The sequence below is a fragment of the Aythya ferina genome (assembly GCF_964211825.1).
Source record: "Aythya ferina genome assembly, chromosome: 2".
NCBI lineage: Eukaryota > Metazoa > Chordata > Aves > Anseriformes > Anatidae > Aythya > Aythya ferina.
The window spans coordinates 105346130-105370306 of record NC_140297.1 but is presented as its reverse complement, the minus strand read 5'-3'; the positions used below and the strand labels follow the sequence as shown (position 1 = coordinate 105370306).

At 42.0% G+C, this 24177-nt stretch overlaps 1 protein-coding gene across 3 annotated transcripts; it reads right to left on the bottom strand.

The window, feature by feature from the left end:
- Positions 1–4548: 4548 nt before the first annotated feature.
- On the bottom strand, positions 4549–24175 carry FAM210A (family with sequence similarity 210 member A). 3 transcript variants are annotated; one of them, XM_084511084.1, is made up of 6 exons: positions 23886–23966; positions 22902–23013; positions 11538–11656; positions 9909–10381; positions 7661–7772; positions 4549–6352 (listed from the first exon to the last, which is right to left on the bottom strand). In XM_084511084.1, the coding sequence occupies exons 4-6, from the start codon at positions 10355–10357 to the stop codon at positions 6119–6121; spliced, it is 795 nt and encodes a 264-aa protein (XP_084367210.1). In that variant the 5' UTR covers positions 10358–10381; positions 11538–11656; positions 22902–23013; positions 23886–23966; the 3' UTR covers positions 4549–6118. The 3 variants fall into 3 exon arrangements, with proteins under 3 accessions (XP_084367210.1, XP_084367211.1, XP_084367209.1); XM_084511085.1 differs by lacking the exons at positions 22902–23013; positions 23886–23966 and adding an exon at positions 24064–24175; XM_084511083.1 differs by lacking the exon at positions 22902–23013 and having other exon boundaries at positions 23886–23991.
- Between the last annotated feature and the right edge of the window lie 2 nt (positions 24176–24177).

The following is a 24177-nucleotide window of genomic DNA, read 5'->3' as shown; positions in this document are numbered from 1 at the left end:
GGAATGTCTGACTCTGCAGTGAGTCAGTGCGCCAATGGAGATGACTCAAAAATTGCAGCATGTTTGAGCAACGTGAGCTCATACATACACACACGTCAGGAAGCTGCGGCATGTGTAGTCTGGTACTAAGTGTCCCAAACTTGGATTTAGCACATTGGTGACCCAACGTTACCAAGACAGTGTCTGGCAGCAGCCCAACCCTTCAGCTACTCCAGCACAAAGCCTCCTAACAGAGGAACATTGCCACACAGCTCAGGAGTTGCTCTTAGGGGATGCTGAAGCCCAGAGGTTGCCAGCAGCAGCCCTTGCTATCTCCCTGAGCCCATCCATGTGCTGCTTTGTCAGGGAGAGCTGGGACACAGGAGACTGTGTGAACATCTCTTTTCCCATATATTTCCCTGTTCTTTAAGGGGCTTCTTTAAGGATTCAGGGCTTCACCTTTAGAAATGGACACTGTCACCACCACCGTTACCCCAAGTTACCTGAAGTAGGTTCTCCTCCAGTGGTGCTTTAGCCTCTTTCTGGCCACCTGGCAAGCCAAAGAAGCAATTAGAGATCTTTCTTTAATTATGTCTCTTTATGAAACTCTCCCCATCATATTATTAATATTTTTTTCCCTCTTTATTCCTAAACAAGCCTGTGTACCCTCCCCTGTGTTCCCTCCCCAGTAGCTGTCCAATCAATTCATCAAACTCTAACCCAAACTTAACGCTACGTGGTGCCCTGAGGGCTTGCAAAATCAAGATGTATTCTTTCTACTTAGGAGATCATCTTCATCAAAATAGCCAGATAATTGCCAGGGGATGATTACAGTTCTCTAATTATTATTGTTGCTGATGGTAAGTGGTGAATAAGGACGAATGCTGCTCAGTGCTCTGAGCCGACACCCCGAGGGGAGCACCATCAGAAAATGCGTTTTGACGAGGACAGGCACACGAGGACAGCGCTGCTCCAGGAGAAGATGTGTCAGGTGCCCCGAGGGGCTGCAGTGGGCAGCTGGGGAACCAGGGCTTTCGCTGCTGCCTGGGGGGTGCTGACCTGTGTATTTATGGCCAGAAAAGCCAGAAGGATGCTCTTGGCACCCATGGGAACTGCCTGGCGCGTTCCCCGAGGGCTGGCTGCCCCCAGCTCTCCCCCACAACCTGGCCCAGGACTGGGATGTCAGGGAGTGTTTTGGTCCCTGCCTGTGGGAAAGCCCATCCCCAGTGGTCTGCGGGTGTCAGCTCCTCCTTCACCTCACCTTCTGTGCCTTCTGCAGTGTTTCCTGAGCTGTGTTTGGGCTCTCCTCATCATGTGCTGGCCTAGCTCTGCAGAGGTGTCACCGGCACCTCAAGGACTTGCCCAGGCACCCCTCAGCTTAGGCTCCCACTTCTCCGGGCCTTTGTGTGGCCTCTTCCTCACAAGCCTGAAGGTAAGGATTAATGCAGCTCTTCCAGTCCCTGCAAACAGAGCCAGCCCCTGTCCTCTCCTAAATATCTCTGCACCAATGATCCCTGCCTCACCCACCTGCGGAGCTCCTGGCTTTCAGTATCTTTCCAGTGGGCTTTCTCTGAGGTGCGCCAACAAGGAGGGCATCTGCAGGTTCCCCCTGAGGATATCCAGCAAGCAGCTGAGAGGATGAAGACCTGGCAGAGGTGCGGGGAGGTTTGTACTACAGCAGGTTTGTGAAAGCTCAGCCTGTGCCTTGGGAAGGAAATCCCAGCAGGGATCCCATCTCCAGGCAACGCTCCCAGGAGCTCCAGAGAGGCTCCAGCACAGGCAGGAGCCTCGCTGCAGGCGGTGGGTCTGCAGGATGTGACCCAGCAGGGCCTGGATCCCCACTGCTGGCAGAGCAGACAAGGAACCTGTTTGCTTGGCCCTGCAGAGACAACTCCAAGTGCCCTCCCGGAGCTGGATCACAGAGGACTTGTTTATGCCCCTTTCCTCTCCAAGTGCCGGGGCAGAGCAGAAGGGCCTGGCCCCAGCAATGTCCCAGGAATCCTTTGTCCTCAGTCTCTGGGGGCTTGGGATTCTCCTCCAGCCCTATCTTGTACCATGACTTCAGGTCCTGCCCCATCTTGGGCAGCAGTTCTTTCAGCTCTGGTCCCACCTCAGTTGACTAACTTGGCTCCACTCCTCTCTTCAGCTGTGCCTTTGTCTCCTAACTGCGTGGGGCACAGCTTGAGCTCCTGCCCCTGCCTGGGTCGTATCTTTGGCTCTGGCTCTTATCTGGGATGTTACTTTACCTCCAGCCCCATCTCAGGGTGTGACTTTGGCTGCAGACCAATTTTGGGGCTGAAGATTTGGCTCCAGCCCTACATTGGGCTGCTTTTTTGGCTCTGGCTCAATATTGAGATTTATTTTTATTTTTTTCCCTTGGCCCATTATTGGGCTGAAACATTGGTTCCACCCCAATCTTTCACCACGACTTTGCCTCTGGTCCATGAGTTCAGTTCCAGCCTACCCTTGGGCAATGATTTCATCTCTGGCCTCTGCTTGGGCCATTTCTTCTGCTCCATCCCCTGTTTGGGCTGTGACTTCTGATGTGTTACAAACTTGGCTCCAGCCCTGCTCAGGAGCTTAGTGTGGCTCCATCCTGCACTTGAGCCGTTACTTCAGCTCCAGGCCCATGCTAGGCCATGACTTTGGCTGTGGCCACATCTCCATAAGCAACTTAGGCTCTGGCCTGGTATGGGGCAGCTTCTGGGCTATGACTTTGACTCCACTCCCACCTCGGGTTGTAACTTCAGCTCTGGCCCCATTTCGAGCCATGGCATCAGTAGCAGCTGCAGTTAGGCCTCATCTTCAGCTCTTGCTCACTATCAGGACACAGAGGTGGCTTTGGCCCAATATTAGGTTACTACTTTGGCTCTGCAACTCTCCTCCTTAGGAGGCTACTGTGGCTGCTGTCCCCCGTTTGGGCCATGACTTTATTCAGCCCCACCTGAACTGCAGCTTTGGCTCTGGCCCCATTTTCAGTCGAGACCTGGCTTCAAATTCATTGGGCTGAGATTTTCAGCTCTGTCCCTATCTTGAGCTCCAACACCAGGGCTGGCCCCATTTGGCCCACATCTTTGGCTCCAGCCCCAGTTTGGGTTGTTTCTTTGCCAAAATCTTGGCCAATGGCTTCAGTTCTGGCCCCATCTCTGGCTGCAACTTCAGACCCATCCTAATCATGGGTTGTGATTTCAGCTCCAACCTCATCTTGGGCCTCTGGCTTGGCTCTGGCCTGATCCTGGGTTGCTGCTTTGACTCCGGCCCTGCTTGGTCTGTGGCTTTGGCTTGGGCCTGCTAGCAGGTCATGGCTTTGGCTCCAGACCCACTTCTGTCTGTGGCTTCATCTCCAGCGTGATCTCCAGTTGTAACTTCGGCTCTGGCCCCATACTAGGCTGTGGCTTCAGCTGCTCTTATCTTGGGCAGCGACCAGCTCTGGCCCCATCTTGAGCTATGATTTCTCCTCTGGACCCTACTCAGGCCCCTGTTTCTGCTCTGGTGCGTGTTCAGGACATGAATTTGCCTCCAGCTCTTGCTCAGGCTGCTACTTCAGCTCTGGCAACATCTCAGGCCATGACCCTGGCTTGAACTTGGCTCAAGATCTTGCTTGGGCCATGCCCTCAGTCCCACCATGGGCTGCTAGTTCTGCTCTGGCTAGTTTTTGGGCTGCTGTTTTGGCTCTGGTTCCAGCCTGGGAACTCTGGCTCCAGCCCCATTTCAGGCCTTAACTTTGGATCCAGGTCCTCCTTGGGTGCTGCTTTAGTTGCAACTTCAGATCCAGCTCCTGCTCTGGGAGCACTCAATGCCTTCACAGCCACTTTTATCAGTGGTGCTGTTGTGTGAAGCAGGGAGAAGACAGAAGTGGGCAAGTCACCAAAGCAGCACTGCACTGACTCCACATCAGGCTGACTTGAGAGGTCACCCGCCAAAACTCCTGGCCCTCGGTACAACCAAGCATTTAACTAATAGTCACAAAAGGTATCCAGGTGGAATTTTCAAAGCCTCCAAGATTCCCCTCCCATTTTGTGTAAATCAAACCATAGACACACATCTGTGCTTTGTTAACTGGGTAGAGGATGTGGCCATCCCAGGAACTCCTCTGGGTGGCTCATGCTGCAGACTGACCCGAGTAGCTGGATGAGGCACTTATAGCTGGCCAGAATGAGCTGTTCCTGTGGCTGCAGGAATGGTCGCACAGGACAGTCCATGGCATGTAGTTAGGACAGGAAGTCTTAACTTATGTTTGAGGGCTACACAACCATCCCAGGAAACTGCCCTATGCAAGTCCTGCCCCACGCAAGGAAGAGATGAGACCCAAGAGCCACACTGCGAGATCCCAGCCCCTGGCCCCAGCCCCAACAGCATGACTAGGGTGGACTTGAGCATATTTTCTCTTGGTTTTCCTTTTTCACAGCCAGTGTTGCCTGTGTCCTGCAGCATTATGCAAAGCATAATGTCAGAAAAACGTGTGCAGGGATAGTAAGAAAAAAATTTTACACTAAAATAGAAAGGAGGAAAAGCAGCTATTAGCTCCAGTCCTACAGCGGCGTTCACCTCAACAGCCTGAGTTCATAGTTAGAGAGAGTTACTTTTTAATAGTATTTATCAGAAACATGGCACTTTACATCTTCAGGGCACCAAATATACAGTGATTATTCCTCACAACATCCCTGTGAGGTAGGCATTAGATTGCAGTTACTATTTGACACGTGGATAGAGACAGAGAAGTATGTAATCAATCCTCCACAATTAAGTTAATGAAGTTCAACCCAGTTACACATGGACAGGACCTTAGTGACTTGAATGAAAACATTGAAGTGTGGGGCTTATAAAGTATCAGCTATATTACTTTATCCTAGTCAGTTACAAGGCTTAAGATCCAACTCTGTTGCTTCCACATATCCCGCTGCAAAAAAACTACCTTTGTTGAACAAGACATACATGCAGAGATTTGCTAGAAAGTGAGGTCTGTAACGGAAGTAGAAAAGAACCCACTGAAATTTAACCTAAATTTGAATAAAAAGAGAGAAGTTTGCCTGCCCAGTCAAATAGAGCAGATTCAAATTTAGTTCTACCATTTCAGCTATAAGTATTTGCTCGACCTAAAAAACTCAGGAATAGAATTCTGGTAGACTGACTGCTGTCTCAGAAATTATGCTTATTTTAAGGTAAACTGTTCTACTGACATCTGGAGGATCCTTTAAGAGGAACTTTTGGGTTTAACTCTAACTTTGTATGTATTTAAAAAGTCACATTAGTATACCAATTGCTTGAGTAAACTTTTCTCTTCTGGATTTTTGTTGTTGTTGGTATAGGGTTACCATGAAATAGAACAGTTTTGTAAACTTTAACATAATAAAAAATCTTAGTTTTTAATACACTATTGATTCATTTAATAACTTCCTACTGTAAATCAGCTTTAGAAAAAAATAGTACACTTGACAGTATGGCTATTGCGATTAACTCATCTTCCTATCGCTTTCAGTTGAGATTTCTGAAGAGATGCACTTTCCAAGAAAGGTTCATGGTCTCAACCTGTAAACTGTCACAGATCAGCTGAAGTCAAGCGTAGCTATTATAAATTCATTCAGACTGAGTAAGTAGTCCATTCGTTCCTTCATGTGCAGTATCAGTGATAATGGTCTGTCTCCACGTTGAGAGATGATCATGATTAAAGAGGTCTGGGTCCACATACTTTGAAACCCAAAATATGTTTTCTTTCCCAGTAGAGAAATCTTCATTCTCGTTTAATGGAAGATTCAGCCTGATGGAAAAAAGGCTGTGCACTAAGATGGAGGAGGTGTAAAGTAGTAGCTTTAGGAAGAAACCATCTTCATTTTGATGGAAAAAAATGGTGGCTGGGGAATTAATACTATCACCACTAGACATGAACTTCTCATCTGAGATTCATTTTTGCTTCTATAAATTGAAACTGTCACAACTGCTCCCTCGCAGAAAACTTTAGCCTTTGTGAATACACAGAATTTTTAAATCCACAGCGCAATTGTAGTTTCCAGACAAAAACAAAGAACACCAATAAAAACAAAAACAAACAAAAAAGAAATCTCAGAAGTGCACTTTGTCTCCTGCCTCAAAAAAAGGTTAAAGTGCTGAGTTAGATATATCTAAAAATTAAGCATCTCTCCTAGTCCTTTATTTTTTTAAAGGAAACTTTATCTTTGGTTTCTTGTATCTTTTCCGTAATTTTATCCTTTGTTTCCTCCATCTTCTCCGTAATTTTATCCTTCGTTTCCTCCATCCTATCTTGTAGATATTCCTTTACTGGTGGTGGTGTAGACATATAGCCACTCTTACGCAGATATTTAACGGTGATGGACGTTCCTCCCAAAGTCACGGTATATCTGGCAGGAGTTGTAATCTTAAAGAAACCAAAGAATAGACAACATGAATAAAACAGGACAGTATTATCCAACAGGTGGTACTTTTAATATTAAGTATCTTGGCCAGCGTCAGATACTAAAAATATCTTCTATTTATAAGGAAATAAAACAATTAACAGTACATTCTCTACAAATGCATACCTTTTACACTAAGTATTCTTTTCACAAACTAGCACAAGTGTTAGACTTCCCTTTTAAAAAGCCTCCCTGTGCAGCTTGTGGGAAGAGCATTAGGTGTCTCAGAATGCAATTCAGAACAGCCAGTACATGAGCAATGAACTATAAAAGCAAAGAGGAAATAATAACAACAAGATATGCTTTAAATTCTAAAATTCACGAGAGTATAGGCACCTAACCTTCAGTCCAAAAATAAGACTTGCATATAGAAAGACAGAGCTAAGAGAGACCTTCAGAGGTCAGCTAATCCAACACACAACGAACTAGGTTAGTTGTTCTAGAGAGTTTAGAATAACTTGCGTATTTTCAGAACTTCAAAGATAAAGCATGCAAAATCTTCCATTTGCAACCTATTTTAGTACTTTCATGCCTTGAAAGTTTCTTCCAAATCTCAGAGCTGTAATAAAATCTTTTTATTTAACCACATTTATCGATCTCTTTCAGGTACAGGAGTGACTGGAAGAACAGTGCTTTCATGTTTTGTTTGGGAAAAAAAAACAAACCTTAAAGTAACAGATAAATAGTACATCGGTTTTCTTTCCAGATATGATGAGCTGCATTTGAAGTGAATACAGTACTTTGGTTTTGTACGGTCTGACACATTTCAGGCTCCCAAAACACAGATTTTGCACATAAAACAACAAACGAGACCCAAACCTGAATGTAAGTAATTGATCCAAGTGGACAATGAAAGTACTTAAGAATGATAGAGAACTACAATAGAAAGACAAACTAATTCATCATCTAGGATAAAAATACCCTTGCTTTTATCTGGAAATCGTGAAGTATTTAAAATTTACTTTGCTATCCCAGTTAATTATCCCAGGGATACAGAGGAACAGCTTAATTGTAATTAAATCTCTGAGGGCAGACTATCATCCTGCAGCAAACAAAGAAGTTATTTTAGAAATACAGATAGATTCCTTAAAGGAACACAGAGCCCATACCAACTTTCCAGTGACTATTCCTACCACAAAAATGAATGCTGAAATATGTGTAACTATCAAACAGAGAAAACAGCATTAATTCTTTCTAATCTAAACAAACAAACCCTGTTTATTTCACTGGGTAAGACTTAGAGCTTGTTTACAAACCATCCAAATACTTACTTTATACAACGCATATGCAGTTAGTGCATTTCCACTCTGGGAGTTTTTCAAGATGCTTACTATGCTGTCTGGTAAGCCAATCAACTCTAGGAATGGAACAACATTCACTCCTCTACCAAAGAGAAAAAAAAATGAAAATGAGTAGGATGACACTGGAAACACGAACAGTGATTTATAGTATCATTTCCATTCTTAAACTCCATCATACAATCTTTGTAATTTGATAGCAAAATATTTTTTCCATCTAAGCAATACACTTAAAAGGTTTATATTTTTATACATATAGACAAATTAAAGCTTTTTTATTCTGCATTCCACCAAGAGGCAGCTCATTTACATTATCCTTGTTGGATAATATATCAACTACAAACTTACCTGTGTCTGGCTTACTATGTTTGGAGTTAGCGTAGTGGTTTTAACACAGCTACTTAGGCTCCAGTTGTGCAACCTCTGTTTTGCCTATTTTTTTCCCCTTTGGAAATTTCAGACTAATCTGCAACATGCCCAGAAGTACAAAATCCAGAGTTTAGTGTGCTGCCTTCATTTTTAAATGGAACAAATGGAATGTGGCAAAAGAAAAGGAAGCATAAATTATATACACAAGACAGGAGGGCTTTTAAGCCCATCTATTCCACCTGGTTAATGCAAGGTGGCAGAATAGATAGAGGAGCTCCTGTCATAAAACTTCTTTCTTTTTGAAGACGAGTGAAACTAACATCAGCATAAAGAAAAACAAAAGACAGTCCTTCTTTACACTGTAGTAGAAAGCTACACACCACTATAGAAGGCCTGACTTTCCAGTAATTAGAAATGTTGTATTATCATCATCATCATCCACTTCTAACTAAAATTTTCATCATTTTAAGTGTCCTGTGCATATGATAGCTCTAGCATCAGGAGCAGAAGCAGGTAGAAGCTTTCTACCAGTTACCAGGATCTACAACCTGAAGGCCTATGCCCGAAGTAGAAATTGGAGGAAGATCTGGAAGACAGTGTTAATCAATGGTATTAAATTAAACCACCACAGTTTAGTCTTGTGTCATGAGCAGTCATTCTCAAAGTTATTTTTCCACTTCCAGAGGGTGCTGTTGCCGTAGCATGACATATCAAACCTTTGTTATAATTAGCTTCTAGTTAAATATTTCAGTTGCTTTCATCCGTCAAATATGTATTTCAGCAGCTAACTTAGTGTTTGATGAAAACTCGACCTGAAATATCTGGATGTGAGCATCAACCTGGATTCATCCAAAGCAAAATATTTTTAATAGCTCTGGACCTTTATTCTTCTGACAAGCTAAATTTAGAATGACATTTGGATCTATAGCTCCTAGAAAGGGCAATTATGCCAGCTGGTTAGAGTAACTAAAACAAACAGTTGTGTGGTAAGGCATTCTGATGTCAAAGCCCCATTCTTGCTGTCACAAACTGCCACTGTTTCATGCTTTCTATTATTAAATATACAACACCAGCAATCCAGAGATAAACATTTACTTATATTTACCAAACCATTTGTAGATAGATAAAACTTCTTTCATCTGAACCAACAGCTTATAGCTGATGGTTTTTCTAATAAATGCCATTTTCCAAAACATTATCTGGCCCACGCTATAACTGAAAGAAACTAAAGTTACAAGAATATTTATTTTTGGCCATAAAAGTATTTAATTTCCCATTCAGAAGTCTGGGCTACACCAGCAATTTTTACGGTAAAGGGAAGGAATACAGGAAACAAGCAAAAAAAGGCGAAAAGGTAAATGTGTTCTGTAAGGAGCTCAGAGTGAGGTAAAAGATTTGAAAGTCCAATGATGGGGGAGGACTGTGGATGAATGGAGAAGGAAGTGGTGAAAATCCTTCAAATACAAAGACAAAAAAAGCACAGGTCTATAAAGATCTCATCTAGCAACTCATAATCAGGATTCCAAATCTTTATTTTTATCCTGTGAAAGGTTACTAATCATTTTGATGCTGTTTACATCCACGCATATTTTGGGGAGACTGACATTTCTCCAAGTGTAAGCAAGACATCTGGTGTACAGAAATAACCGCACGATAATGGTACGCACATGCCACTCTCACAAATCCAGTACTTCAGTATTAACCTTGTGCTCCAGGTAAAAATGTAGGCTCATTTCCCTGTTAGATTTAGAGGCACTTTTTAACACGGAGTAATAATTTATGTCCTTTCACCAGTGTGAGTCTGTCTCAATTCAACATCAGTATTGAGTAGTGCAACAAAATATCAACTTACTTCATGGCTGCATAGTAAAAGGATCCAAACCACACCGTGGAAGTCACAAGATGAACTGGAATCATGACTTTTCCATACTGTTTAAAAGTTTTCTTGAATCTTTGAACAAGACTAATTGATTTATCTTGCAATGGATCGGGATCTGAAGAATCTGTCTCTACGGGGCTCTGCTTGGGTACATCAGCAGCTGAAGTCAAAGGATTCCTCTCTTCTGATACTTTGGGAGTAGAGTCTGCTGGCTGTGATGACAAAGCACTTTTCTTTGAGGTTAACAGTGCTACACCTGCATGAAGACATCGTTTAGGAGGGTCCAGTGCCAAAATCACTTTGCACCCAACATTAGATGACACCGATTGTCCTTTTATGCACTGAAAGACACTAGTGCGAGGCAAAACCAAACACATCCCGTGCGCCAGCTGAGATGCTGTATGTAATACACTCCTTTGCATCTTGATGAAATTTGGCCGAGTCTTCTGTAGAGAAGAAACAACAGGGAAAGAGTAAACAAATTGCATTTCAGTTACCTGATTTGTAATTCCTCCAATGCTACTTGAAATTCTGAAATTTGCTTTCTATTCTATTTTAAAAGGCTTTATCTTCCTTTACAGAAATTCTGTTATCTTCTAGAATTAAGCAAATCGTTTTAGGTCTCACCTCATTAGTAGTCTGAACTATAACGTCCACTTCACATAGCACACACTGCCCCTTATAACTAAAATGCTCACTCTACTCTCTGAAAACATTTTCAGATGTTTAGTGCTAGCTACTGCTTTTATCTGTATAATATGGCAGAGCTGTTGAAAAGCTACTCTTGAAAGTTCACTTCCAGAAGCAACTGATAGTTCAGGTGATACTTCCAGCCTAGACGGATATAGTGCAACCTTACTGAAGAGCTTTGGTAATGGTGGGATGTACCTTAAAAAGATATTACATGTAGTATAATTAACATTAATTTTTGGTGTTCTACACTATTTAAAAGTAAAAATTCATACAGTAAAAAAAATAATTAATGAAGTCTTAACAGTAACAAACCTAACCACAATAACCTGCCAGTATACATCTATTAGGAATTGGGCTGGTGCTATTGCATGTTGTGAATTAAAAGAACAAAAATTAAACTGTAATCTCCTAAATATTGCAATAAAAAGCGCATTTTAAAACTGCGGATAACCCAGTTAGCCTTATGATTTTGAACACTTACCAGTTATTCTTGAAAGTTTGGAAGAACCACTTACTGAGAGGTTCCCCACAAAACAGGACAGGAATTTTGTACAGTGTGTATAGTAACTTGTAACTGCAAATTACTGAACAACTAACTTTCCTTCCCACCAAAGAAAAGCACCACTAATTGATTTTATCTAACTAACACCAGCTAAGTCAGTTGCATTACAACTTGTAAATCGACCATGGCTTTCAATTTTTAACTACCATAACAACTCCTCATACAAACCAGAAATCATTGAAGTTTACTTGAAACTCCATCGTCATCTTCACATCATCTTCTCCTTCACCTATAGCTTTCGGATATGTATTAACCAGGTGTTTTGATAGTGAATTCATCTAGACTGTTGAAAATGATCAATAATTCATAACATAAACAGAGGTTTAAAAAAATGGAGTCATACATACCCCTTACTACTTTCCAGATATGCAACAAAAGGTATGATAAAGTTCGTGTCTTCAAAGAGTTGCTACTCTTCCACTCGTTCCCCGCCTTTCACAAGTATGTCTTCAACATATTGATGACTCTGTCAAAGTGGAAAAAGGGCACATTTAGACAAACAGAAAGAACAGCCAACTGATACTATTATTTTTGTTCAGCCTGAAACCTTGCTTAATGAAGAAGATACTGGTGCAATTTTCTTTTTGGACTCTGACAGCACAAACGACAGTTTCTTTTCTGTGTAGCTTAAGAATTCTTGAACCGTATACTAGTGTTTCCTTCCAAGAGGTAAGTTTCATAGTCCAAGAGGACTTCTGATGGAACATTCCTGCCTGTATATTTTCTAGATATTTTAACGTAATTATTTTTTATGTAATTATTGTGCTCAAATTAATTGGAATTACTAGAATTACAATGTTTGATGCAGGGAAAACATCAGAGGAATGGTTCCAAACTCCCTGGACACATCTATCTTGCATGTGAAGCGCAGACACCCATTTCTGGGGAACTCATATTAACAGAGGAGGTTACTTCATCACAAGGGGAAAACTGGACTCTTGTTTCTTAGTAAAGCAGTGGTTACTCACTCCTGCTGAATTATGAACTCAGTGGGAGCCAAGAAGTGCTGCTGCTTGTAGAGCAGTAAATCATCTACAGGTTCTGCCTCTCAACGAGACGGCCTTCTGTAAGAATTCACTGGAAGCAGCAACTGCTTGTTGTATTTCTGTTTTTATGAGAAGCAGAGCTTCCTGCTGAATTCTTAGATACAAATGTAATTGTTTCTATAAACAAAAAGCGGTGAGAACACTTGATGGTACTTCTTCATATACCAACCACCTTACTGATTTATAGAAGTTATAATAAACCATACAAAAACTACACAGCTTGCCTATAGCCACTCACACTCCTCTCCTGAGGGCTGACACCCCACAGGGCTGTTTTCCCCTCACTGGCAGCACACAGCACTCTGAGCACCTGCCCCAAACAGGTTTCCATCACATCCGGCCAGCAGACCCACAACAGATACCTACCAACCTACGTGGACCTTCCACTGTACCTCACTGTTCTGCTCTCAGTGGATGGTTTCCTATTCCCAAATTCCAAAGAAGCTTTGAAAATTGCCACCATACAGCATGGGGAAAGCAATGCTGATTCTCTCTCATTACTAACAGGACTCTGCAATCCGACAGTCTTTGGAGGAACTCATTTGGCCACGCAGTGACTAATGATACAGCAGCAAGAGGAAACTGAAAGGTGTTTCTGCATTTTCCTGTTATTAGCATTTCTCAGAATGCTGTTTCTAGGTTTGCTGTCTAGCACCTATTGATAGCACAAAAGCACCACTGCTACACACCTCTGATATACTGCTATGGCTGCAAAACACTGTGGTTAGAAATGGCTTCCAGGACTTCCAAAAAAAAACCAAAACCACCACACAACAACAACAAAAAAACAAACCCAAACACCAACAAACCCAAAGCAACCCCAAAAGGTTGTAATTCCTCAACAGGAAGAAGCAACAGGTCACTACTATGTGCTCAATCCTCACCAGTCAGCAGCTAACACTGCTGTGACTGGTGAGTGAGTTTCAGGGTGGCTGCTTGTGAGGGTAAGTGCCCTTCATCACCAGACTGGACAGCAGTCAGACTGCCACCGCTGGCTGAAAGCAGGCAAAAAAGCAGGGCCACTGACAGGACCTGCTACAATGTTTTTGTTGTTCCTTTGTCCTCAGACAGACTTGGAGCTTGTTAACTAGAGTTTTTCTCCAGGATGCCAGACCCTCCAGCACAAAGGGAAATTTTTTGACCATCTGCATAGATCCTGAAAAGGTCCCGAACCTTGTAAGCACAGATGACAGTAAGTTCTAGCTGATATTCTAAGAACTACCTTACTTTTTGCTCCTCCGCTTTAAAAAGCTTTTTGTTAGATACTTAATGTATAAGGAAAGGTCTAGATGTAATAGAGCTTACGTTTGAGAGAATAAAACAGGTATTTCAAAACAAGGTTGGAATTCTCCAAGATATCCTACTGCTTTATGGATACTTGTTTTATTTTTACTTATTTAAAGGAACAGGAGAGACTTTTGATGTGTAAGTAGAAGATGATGATATTGTCACATAGCACTACAAGACTAAAGGAGGCAAGAATTATATTTACAATGGTTACAGCAGGGTATAGGAAAATCAATTGAATAAAATAAATTATGATAGCATGCACTTTGTAAACTGATTTTAAAGCAATGACTACAGGTAAAGGGGTGATGAGCGCAGCTGCTCAACTGTAGTGTTTTAATTACTTGGCTCACCATTGCAAACAGATCTTAAACAGGACAGACAACCCAAAGTGCACAATAAATGTCTGGAATTCCCAAGAAATACGAGATTGCAGTTGTTTCATCCTTCTAAAACATGAGAAAGATATAGATCAATCTGTCCTTTACAACACAATGACATGATCAGTGAGAAGTTCCTAGTATCCAGTACATTCAACAGGCAGCAGAAAGCAGCATGTCAACCCACAGCTTTGAGGCATAACTTTATTCTTTATGAATAAATTTATAATTTCCTCAAGATAATTATTAGTAATGTGAGTTATACAGTTGCCCCTGTAACTTTCAGTTTTGAAAACCCCTCAGATTCTAAGAACAATATGCTAGACGTTATTCACAACTGCACTGGGTGACTTTTGGAAAAATATTTCTTAGTTTTAATGTATTGCTTTTATGCTATTGCATGATGCTGCAAAAGCACAGAGAAAGACAGAAGCGAGAAGCTTCAAATACGAGGGTGGAAAAGCTGGTGGGATGCTGCGTGACAATTGGGCAGGGGAAGGTATTTTAAAGCATCTTAGTTTTTGCATTAGGTTTATCCAAAGCATGCCACAAGCTAAAAAAAAAAAAAAAAAAAAAAAAAAAAGACGACAACAAACAAACATGGAGATGTCTAAGGACAAATACAGCTGCTCTCTGCTATAAGAATCTCATGTAGTCAGTAACCAGATAGACGCTAGCAGGACAAGCTATGAAATAATCTATAAACACTTCTTGGATAAGGTCTCCTCTGCAGCGCTGTCATGTTCTGGCCAGCTATTTAGCAGCATCTCCAGCTGGCTGTAAACTGAGCTGAAGAGATCTTGGCTGTTCAGGACACACTCCTGGTTGGGATTCTTGGACATCCACTGAGTTTCTGAAAGCACGTCTGCCTCATGACAGGTTATTAACAAGCCTTCTGACATAAGGGAGTGCTCTGGTGGCCTCCCGAGTAAAAGTACAGTTCAGCTCCTCATCACAGTTGCCAGAGGCTTTGTTTGGGAAACTTTTATACTGTTGTAATTTAGAACAGCTTTCACACAAATCTGATGTGCTGCAGGAGCATCCTGTCTCTTGTATTTGTGCTGCTAAGTCTTTGAAACGCAGTCAGTGATTACTAGAAAGTAGAGATTACACTTGCTTTTACTCCTGAGGACAACAGGATCCTGAACAGAAGCTCAGGATCTTTTGGTGGCACATTGCTGGACTGTATGACTACCCTGAATCAGTGGTTTTAGCAATGTGCTAACATTTTAAGCAAAAAAGGATCAAGGATCATTGGAAAATGCCAAAGTAACAAGCAGGCCAACACAGGTACAGCAAAGAGTGCTGGGGATATCTGCTCTTGGAAAGGGAAGTTATGTCAGAGAGAACGTTGGATGAAGCTTTCATTAGGATAATTTCTATAAAAATAGTTACCCTTTCATAATTAAAAAGTTTTGAGCTACCAGTGAAAATAAAATGTGAAAATGGGGTGGATGTAAGACTGAACCTTTTGCCATCTAAGTTCTCTTTTGTAAAAGAGGTCAGAAAACATCTGGGGGAATTGAGGGCATAATGTAAGTAGACTAGCCTGGTTTATTTTCCCAGTTCCACAAGAAACACTCTGGACACAATATGTAAATATGGACGAATTTAAAGCACTTATTCTGTTAGTGTTTGAAAACAGAACATTAATTATACCACAGGAGAGTTCCCACTGAAAATCCATGAGCTTTTTCCACTCCCCAGGCACCATTCTCTGAAACCAGAAAATTAATTTACATTCCTGTCAATTTTAGTGCAAAAATCAAGGAAACTTTGAGGTCTGTGTTGTATATAGAGCAGAATTTGGAAAGGACACAAACCACATTCTCAGAAATCCTTTCCAGTTCACCTTTTAGATTGCGTAAAAAGTAAATGCACAGAGATCCCACGCAAACAGCCAGGTTAATAAGAAAACCTTTATATTGAATAAAAAATATAAGCAATATAATAAAAAAAGACTTGTTTCACATTTAAATTATTCAACAATTTATTGACAACATTTTAAAAAGCACATTGCCAAACATTAAGCTAATAAATCAAGAAGAAAAAAAAAAACAAACAAAAAACAAAAATCTACTGAACTTAAAACGTTGCCTAAAAAAGCTGGGGACACATTTTGAAACCGTTGTAGCAATAGTGCAATATATGTAAAGCATCACTGTTTTTTCTAAACACGACATAAAATGTAGCTATAAACCTCATAATAACTGAAATGCTTCAGCATAGCATGCACTCACTATCCATGGATGGGAAATGGCAGCATATTGGGAGTTTTTATTCTTTGCATAAGTACTTCAAGAGAATATGGATAAGCATTTAAAATTCATATTTCAGCTTTTACTACTTCTGCAGTATCCTTAATACAATCTGTTATTCATTCAAACCTAAGATACTTGGCTGTAATTTGAAGTTTGGGCATCACTAGCTGCCTCATCCTGCCCATCACTCAGAGCTGCCTGAAAAATTGAACATTTGTGTTTTAGGCCAAAGGGAGCAATGCAAACTGAGTCATGCTGAAATTTATTAAAATCTTGCTGAAAGTCATCACATCAAAACACAATGCAGGGGTAATCTTACAGACGAATTGCTCTAGTAAGTTAGGCATGACGGAGGCGGAATGGGCTGATCTCTGTATCATTACTTATTAAATGCTAAGCGGTATATTTTACACTTATCATATTACTACAGTTCAATACTAATGTAAGCGCAAACAATTTTTTAACCTTCATTTTTATCTAAACTACTGCAGTTCTTGTTTAAACTTAGTAATGTTTTCAGTAACTTTGGTCAAGAAAGTAGAATAAACCCTTTGACATTAAGATCCCTAAATACATGGCAATCTCCACTGCTACCATGTTCAGATCCTTTAAGTCTTGGTAAGCACAATAAAAACAGCTTTTAGGCAGAATAGAAGTTCTTGTAGACCTTTCTGTATAAATTCTGAACACTGGATTCAGAACGTAAATAAAGCAGGAGAACCTAATGCAGTGTCTGTGCTGAATTACAGAGCTGGAATGCTAAACAGGAGGCTTAACAGCTGATCTGCACCCCATCAATGTGACAGCGGTATCCCTCTTCTCCTGTACGCTGAAAAGCATCGGATCTCAAGCTTGCACACAGTTGAGCATAACGTAAAAGTGTGAATGTTCTCTCCCCAATTCTTTTAGACGAGTATTCAGTTGTGTGCAGTGCTTTCTGCTCTTCAGAACTGTTTTAATATCTGGAGCTATTCTATGTTTTAGCTTTGAACTCTGTTCAGAGCTGAGAATTTCCCCCGTTCAGAACTTTGCAGCTCTGCAGTGCTGAGCATCTAGGCCGGGTTCCTTCATTCTTAAGTTTCACTCTGCCCTCTACTGAATTTTTCCAAAAAGTACAGCTCTTGTACTAATACTACAAAAGGTCTCCCTACTCTGGTTCCTTCCAACAAGTGTGAATCTGCTTGATCATCTCCTATGTTGTTTCTGGATATAAAAACGAAAACAAAAGACAAACCAGCCTTCTAAAGTGCTATCTGACTTGAGTTTTTTAGCACAGTCCATTTGTTACTCTACAGACACATCTGTAATAAGCAAGTTAGGAAGTTACATTCTTAGAAGGTAACTAAACTTAAAACCAGGTACATACATATATGCTAAAAAGGCTGAACACCTCACTTTAGCTCAACACAGAGATCGTATCTGTCTGCTTATTCTTTTGCCTTCCATGCATGACCTTTCACTTTAAGCGAACAACCAAAATCAGATCTATTTCTCTCTCATTCTTACTTCACTCCAATATAACAAGTTTCCCAAGCAACCCCTAGTAGCCCCTTTCATCCTAAAATCTTTCGGTGTATCATTAGTTCATTCCCCTCAAAACACTGGTGGTTTTCTTTCATGGGGTTTTCAACCAGAGGGCCATCGCATGGAGGTGTGTGGTGTAGGTGTACTCAGCAATGGGAAGTTTCTAAGGGGTCTACAAAAGATAATTCCCATAAGTGAGCCTCACATTAGGGCAGTTTCACAGAATCATCTAGGTTGGAAGAGACCTCCAAGATCACCTAGCCCAACCTTTGACCTAATACTAACAAGTCCTCCACTAAACCATAATCTAAACATTTTTTAAAGACCTCCAGGGATGGTGACTCAACCATCTCTCTCACCCTGCATTGTGACTACCAAAACCTCCCCCCCTTTCTGGTCTTGATAAATACCATTTTTGCCACCTCAGGTCTTCATAGGTCTCACCTCACTGCTCTGTGTCCCTTCCCTCTGTAACCAGACTGTAGTCAACAGTACCAGCTGTAATTAAATTGTTATTTAATTTCGTTGTAAATTAAATGTTAGCCAACATAACCTGCATATAAAATATCACAACTCAATGAAAACAGCATCCCCCATCAAATTCACTAAAAGTGAGTAAAGACTTCCAGAGAGCGTGCTCAAGGAAAAGCCTTACAATTAGAAACAACACAGGAACATATGTAAAACATCCCCAAAACAAAAGCAAACAAAATACCCCAAACCAATGCTCTTGTCCTCCAACCCCCAACAGAACTTCAACACCAACAGAATCAATCCACATTGGAAAGAAACATTAGGTTCAAGGTTTTCTTTTATTCTTTCACTAAATTTCACATTTTCAAACACTGAAAAAGCTGTCACTTTTTTTCCCAGCAAAAAACACCGAACGATCATCTTTCAGCAGAATTATTGTTGGCAGACATTTGCTTCCAGTACAAATCTTTTCTAAATATTCTAAGTGTTGAATTCTCTGTTGTGGATTCAAACTTCTCCATATGGGTAGTATCAATCAGAAAATCTTGAAAAATTACGCGTGAAGAGGCTGATCATAACATTTACTAAACAGACAGATGTTCAAAACCACATTCGTCGTCTAATTTTTGGTAAATGCTATTCCCCACATCTCTACAAACAAGCATGACCTGTCCTTACGAGTAGTAGTAGTACTTTTAATAAGGTTTTGATGGCTGAGTGGATAGAATTTATTTGCCTTTAGCAGCATCTTTTGCTTAGAGGGCAGGATCGATAACGTTGCTGGCCATGCAATCAGCAAAACCGCACCACCCAAAAGTGTCTGAAAGAGCATCAGACTCACAGAGCGGTGACTTCATGCCAGAAGGAGCTCTGATGGGACTTCAGTATCAGAAGCCAAGAAATACTCTCGCTCCGTCCGAGGAAGCGCCCTTGGTGTCCTCAGAAGAAGCTACCAACCTCTGGCAGAGTTCCTTTCTGTTTACTAAACAGCACCACAAAAAGATTCAGATGGTCCCCTGCATACCAGGAGGAGTCTTTCCATCAGCTAGTCTTTTTTTTTTTTTTTTTTTTTTTTCAAGCGTTCTGACTTCACCCTTGCCCATGTAACACCAAACTTTCACCCACTGCCAGGACACGAGTCCTAAGGAAACAACATTATTAAGGGAAGAACATTTACTGCCTGCTGTGTGGGAAGGGAAAGGCAGGTAGTAGTAATGTCATTGTAAAAATTAGGAAATCATTTTTTCACCAACTTTTATATTTAGAAATAAAACTTATAAACCAGGAGTATAGAATTTCAGATGTTAACATAAATTACATTATTAACCACAGGAAAAAAAAAAAAAAGTAACTTGATTGTTTTAATTTTCCAACTTTTTAGACAAGGCAATTTAAATGGTACGAACACAGCCATTGTGAGAAGACCACATTCTACCAACAGGCCTAGAGATCTATTTTAAAGCAAACATGGTCTTCAGGACCTACTCCTCAATGTCATCTACACAAACGCCTGAATTTCACAATCAACCACTGGTCAAAACATCTCAGGAAGACACAGTGGACTTCTGATAGTGTACAGAGCCTAGCAGTAGAAGGCAAACCATGAGATACCTCCCTAAGTGCTGGACAGTTAATAGAAAACCCACAACGTGGAGCTCTGTGGATTCACAAATTCTTTATTGACACACTACAAGGCCTACAATTGCTCTGGAAAGAAAACACAGTTGAAAAGATCTTCCAGTCAGAATACGCTGCATCTTAAAAATATCTTTTAAATCACTCCTTATTAGCTACAGAACACAACTTGCTCTTGTCCTTCCAGGGGCTGCTGCAATACTTTGAGGCAAGAAAGAAACATGGATATACAGTCTGATTTCCGTCCTTCTTACTGATGGAGAGAATTTATAAGCCACCGACGTAAGGAAAACTGAATTCCTAGGGAGTTTTGTCACAAGGTTAAGTTTATGACAAAAGTTTGTGGTTGTTAAAGACTGAATTTAAGTTGTAGCCATTTTTCAGAAGTATCACATCACCTACTTTCATAAAGCATCTCAAAGCTTACTATTTCTGAGTTCTATCACTCTCTCAAAGCTAGTTAGTATTACCTCCCTGTTCATTCTTCCCTTATTCCAGCACATATGCTTCATTTCTGAGGAAATCGTACTAAAAATTAAAGTAGCTATATCCCACAACATACCTACTTCTGTTGTCCAATACCTTCACATGCCTTGTTAATTAGAAACTGGGGCAGCACAAGCTAAGCAGAGCTGTAAACCTACTGACACAGCAGAATAAAGTGTATATTTATGAGTTCTCTGTACTTTCTTTTTTATGAGTTCTCTGTAAATATTCATGAAAGGATTAAAATATTTTTGGAAGATATCCTAAGTAAATTTGCTAATGTGTCATTCAAGAGAAGTAATAGCAAGCAAGTTAATTTTCCCAGGCAGGCCTGTATCACCCACTCTCATCTTTACGACCAGATCAAAGTAAGATGCACGTCACCAAAGATATCTATCTTGGAATGCTTTACATACAGCAGCAAGAGAAGAATCCTAGGATCACAACCTGTGAGCGCACACTGTGTTTTATGAGATGGGACCAACAAGGCCCAAGGCTTGTGTTTCAGTACAGAAATATCCCTCCGTCAGAAGGCACAGCTCACGACAGCAGGAAGAAAGAGATGTCATCTGATTTTAACATCGGCAAATCAGCTTTGAAATCCACAAAATATTAACAGCAAGTAGTTAACCGGCTGACACATGCTGGGGCTAAGCACTACCATCAGAGTTAAAATATAAGTGTCTTCACGCTCTATTCAACAGTTCCATCAGTCACTTTGGGCAGAAACTTACCGAACTGCTGTAAAGCCACTCACACATTTTTATTAAGAATCAACAAAATCCATGTATCTGAAAACCTGCTGTTGTGTTTTATGATTTGTTCACGAGCATTTGACTGTATAGCCTTAATTTCTTCGCCCATCCCACTTTGCAAGGACAGGCTGCTCGAGTTTTGGAGAACTGCAGAGGATCACAGCCACGCAACTTCTTGTTTTGTTTATGTAACAACTGCTACACATGGCCAAGGTCAGTTTTTGGACAAGATCAAATAGCAGAGGCCTGGGATTCAAATTTGCAGCCCAGCTAACTGGCACTTTCATTTTCTGATGCGTGCAAATGGAACAAGACCTAGTTTTACCATTCAGATATCTTTGTTTAGAAGGAGTAGTGTCATGTCTTGAAACATAAATGTCATTTTTTGTTGAATCGTACAATCTGTACCTAGTTTGAAGGTGATGCAACGAGAACTGAGTTTCACACTGTTCTCCTGACAGTTTGAAGCAATATATTCAACTTTGTAAGAACAAAGCTTGTTGCACTCAATGTACCGGTATCTTCAAAATCAGCTCAATTTGGGAAGGTACCATCGCAGCATAGCACAAAGATTTTCCCTTGGTACTCTGATAGGTAACAACTTGGTTCAAGCACTCTAGATCAAGGATTGACCTCATGGCCAGGGATTCCTAAAAGGCTACAGGGTACCTCTGGTAGATTCCTTGACTTGAGTCAGATTGATGGTGTAGCATGACAACATTAAAAAATAAGTAAATAAAAAAGGAATACTGCTTAGGTTACAACAGTTTTCTTCTTCATTTTAAAATTTTAGATCATGATAGCTCACCCCCCAAAACCAAGATTTTTTTTTTAAGCCCCTGTCCTTAGACTAATAAAACTCAGTTGAGAACAGAAAGTTATACTTCAGTTAAAAATCAATAAAACTACATTTACGATTGTATTCTTAAAATAAAACTCCATTTAAATGACCCTTAATCATTTTCTTAAAGGGTCAGATCATTCTTTCATGCCACTTTCTCTCTTGCACCAATCTTTTCAAGAACCTTCCTAAGAAGACAGAGGGTGGTTCAGCGAAAAGCCTGGTTTCCAGTTTTCTTCTCACTGTGCTGGAAAATATTGAACGTAAGCCTTGTTTTGAAATTTCACCAACAAAAACTGCCACACCCTACCAAGTTCTTAAGCGTTCCTCCTGTCCCTGAAGATTTCAATCATGCGTTAAGTCCAAGCCTCAGTTCTTTCAGTGGTTTTATTCTATTTTTACTCCTGAAATCTCGCTAGTGTTGGAATTGCTTCAGTGCCTAATTTTCAAAGTATGTTCAGCTTCAACAATCTGGGTTTACAGCATATGAGCACCAACAATAATTATGTTGGATCTTATTCCCAAGCTGCAAAACTGATTGCAAGGAATGTTACGGATTCAACTACCAGTTTTACAGTCATTTTTTAAAATCAGTACTTTCTGCTTTTGCCACTGTATTAGTTGCGCCCTTATCTTTAAAGCCAATGTTGAAGTCAGAACTCCACAGAGGTCCAAAAAACATGTTGAGATGCAAGCTGAGGCTTGTTATCTGAGATAAGGGGACACCAGTAACTCCCTGCCTTACAAAAAGGGACCGATTCAGTCCTTAGCAATGCCTATGAGCACATACACAGAGCTGGGTTGGCTTGTCTGGAGATCACTTACAACAGCAGAATTACACAGATCCTTCTAAATACAAAAATCAGATAAAATCTTTTCTTATCAGCTGCTACAGTCTGTGAAGTAGATGTGCAGAAAGTCGCGCTAGACAAATCTTTTTTATCTTACATTCCCTACATGCTCAGAGTGTGAATTTGCCTACTCGTTTTTTGCCATGTGCAGGCCATCTGATATCCACCTACCCAAACCATCCAATGATTTTTCTTCTCCCTGATGGCAACGCTTCTCCAGCGGCGAGTGCAATTCCACAGCGCTGCCGCAGAGGCCACTCACACCCCTTCTACCTCAAGCAGCCTTTGAACAGCAAAAGGAGATAAACACCTGCTGTCAGCACCACAGGAGATGGATGGTGGGGACACATTATCCTCTGTACATACATTTCCCACACAGAAGCAGCTGCAAGTCAAATAACCTAGCGCACAGGCGGCAACTCAGATTCCAAATTTGGAACTTGCTCCCCATCTCTTCCTCAAGCAGCAGAACTTTGGCGAATCATTAAGTTTATACTTGTAACAGTAGAAGCCTCTTGGGGCTTAGATGAGCTGAGGAGCACTGTTAGTTGCAGTCTGCTGAAGAATTAGGTTTGCTGCTGGCTTCTGAGGGCACTTTGTGCGCTGCTGCCCAAACTTTTGCTTCCTCCCCTGGGCCAGCTTGCTGAAGGCACTTTGGAAGCGGGCATAAAGGTGGTGAAACCTGTAGGCTATGTCACCTGACACACATCCACACTTGATTTAAAATTAAAAAAAAGTCTCTGCTGATGTAACAGCGCTGTCAGAGTCTCCTGACTTGGTCACTCTCAGGGTTGTGATTACCAGAAGGGGATCACCAACAAGAACCACGACTCCAGGCAGGGCTGCCAGAAGGGTCCCGCCTTGCCAGTGCCTCCTGGGGATCCCGAGGCCCCCAGAGCAAGCCCAAACACAACGCGTACGGAGAAGAGGCTGAAGAAGGGCTCGAGCTCAGCACGTAAACACAGCCCCTACCGCCAGGAGCTGCGCTGCGGGCGGCTGGGGCCCCACCACGGCACTCGCGGGGCTGCCGCCGCCCCCCGCCCCCAGCGGCCGGGCCCTGCCTCCCTCCCTCCCTGGCTGCCTGCACCCCGTGAGGCGCTCACAAACGGGGTCCGGCAGCCACCCACCCACCCGCCCGCCCGCACCGAGCGGTACCTCACGGCCGAGCCGCCGCCGCTCCTCCTCCTCCTCCTGAGGCGGCGGTTGACCAACGGCCGCCAACGGCCACCAACGGCCCCAGCCTCGCGCGCGCGCCGCTCCCCGCCCGCGCGCCCCCCCCCCCCCCCCCGCGCGCGCCAGGACAACGTGCAGCGCCGCCCGTCCCCACCATCACCTTGAGCGCCGGCGGCGGGGCCACTGCGCAGGCGCGGCGGCCCTGCCCGCCGCGCGCGGCCCGCTGGGAGTCGTAGTCCCGTCCCAGCTCCGCCGCACTCACGCACGCATGCGC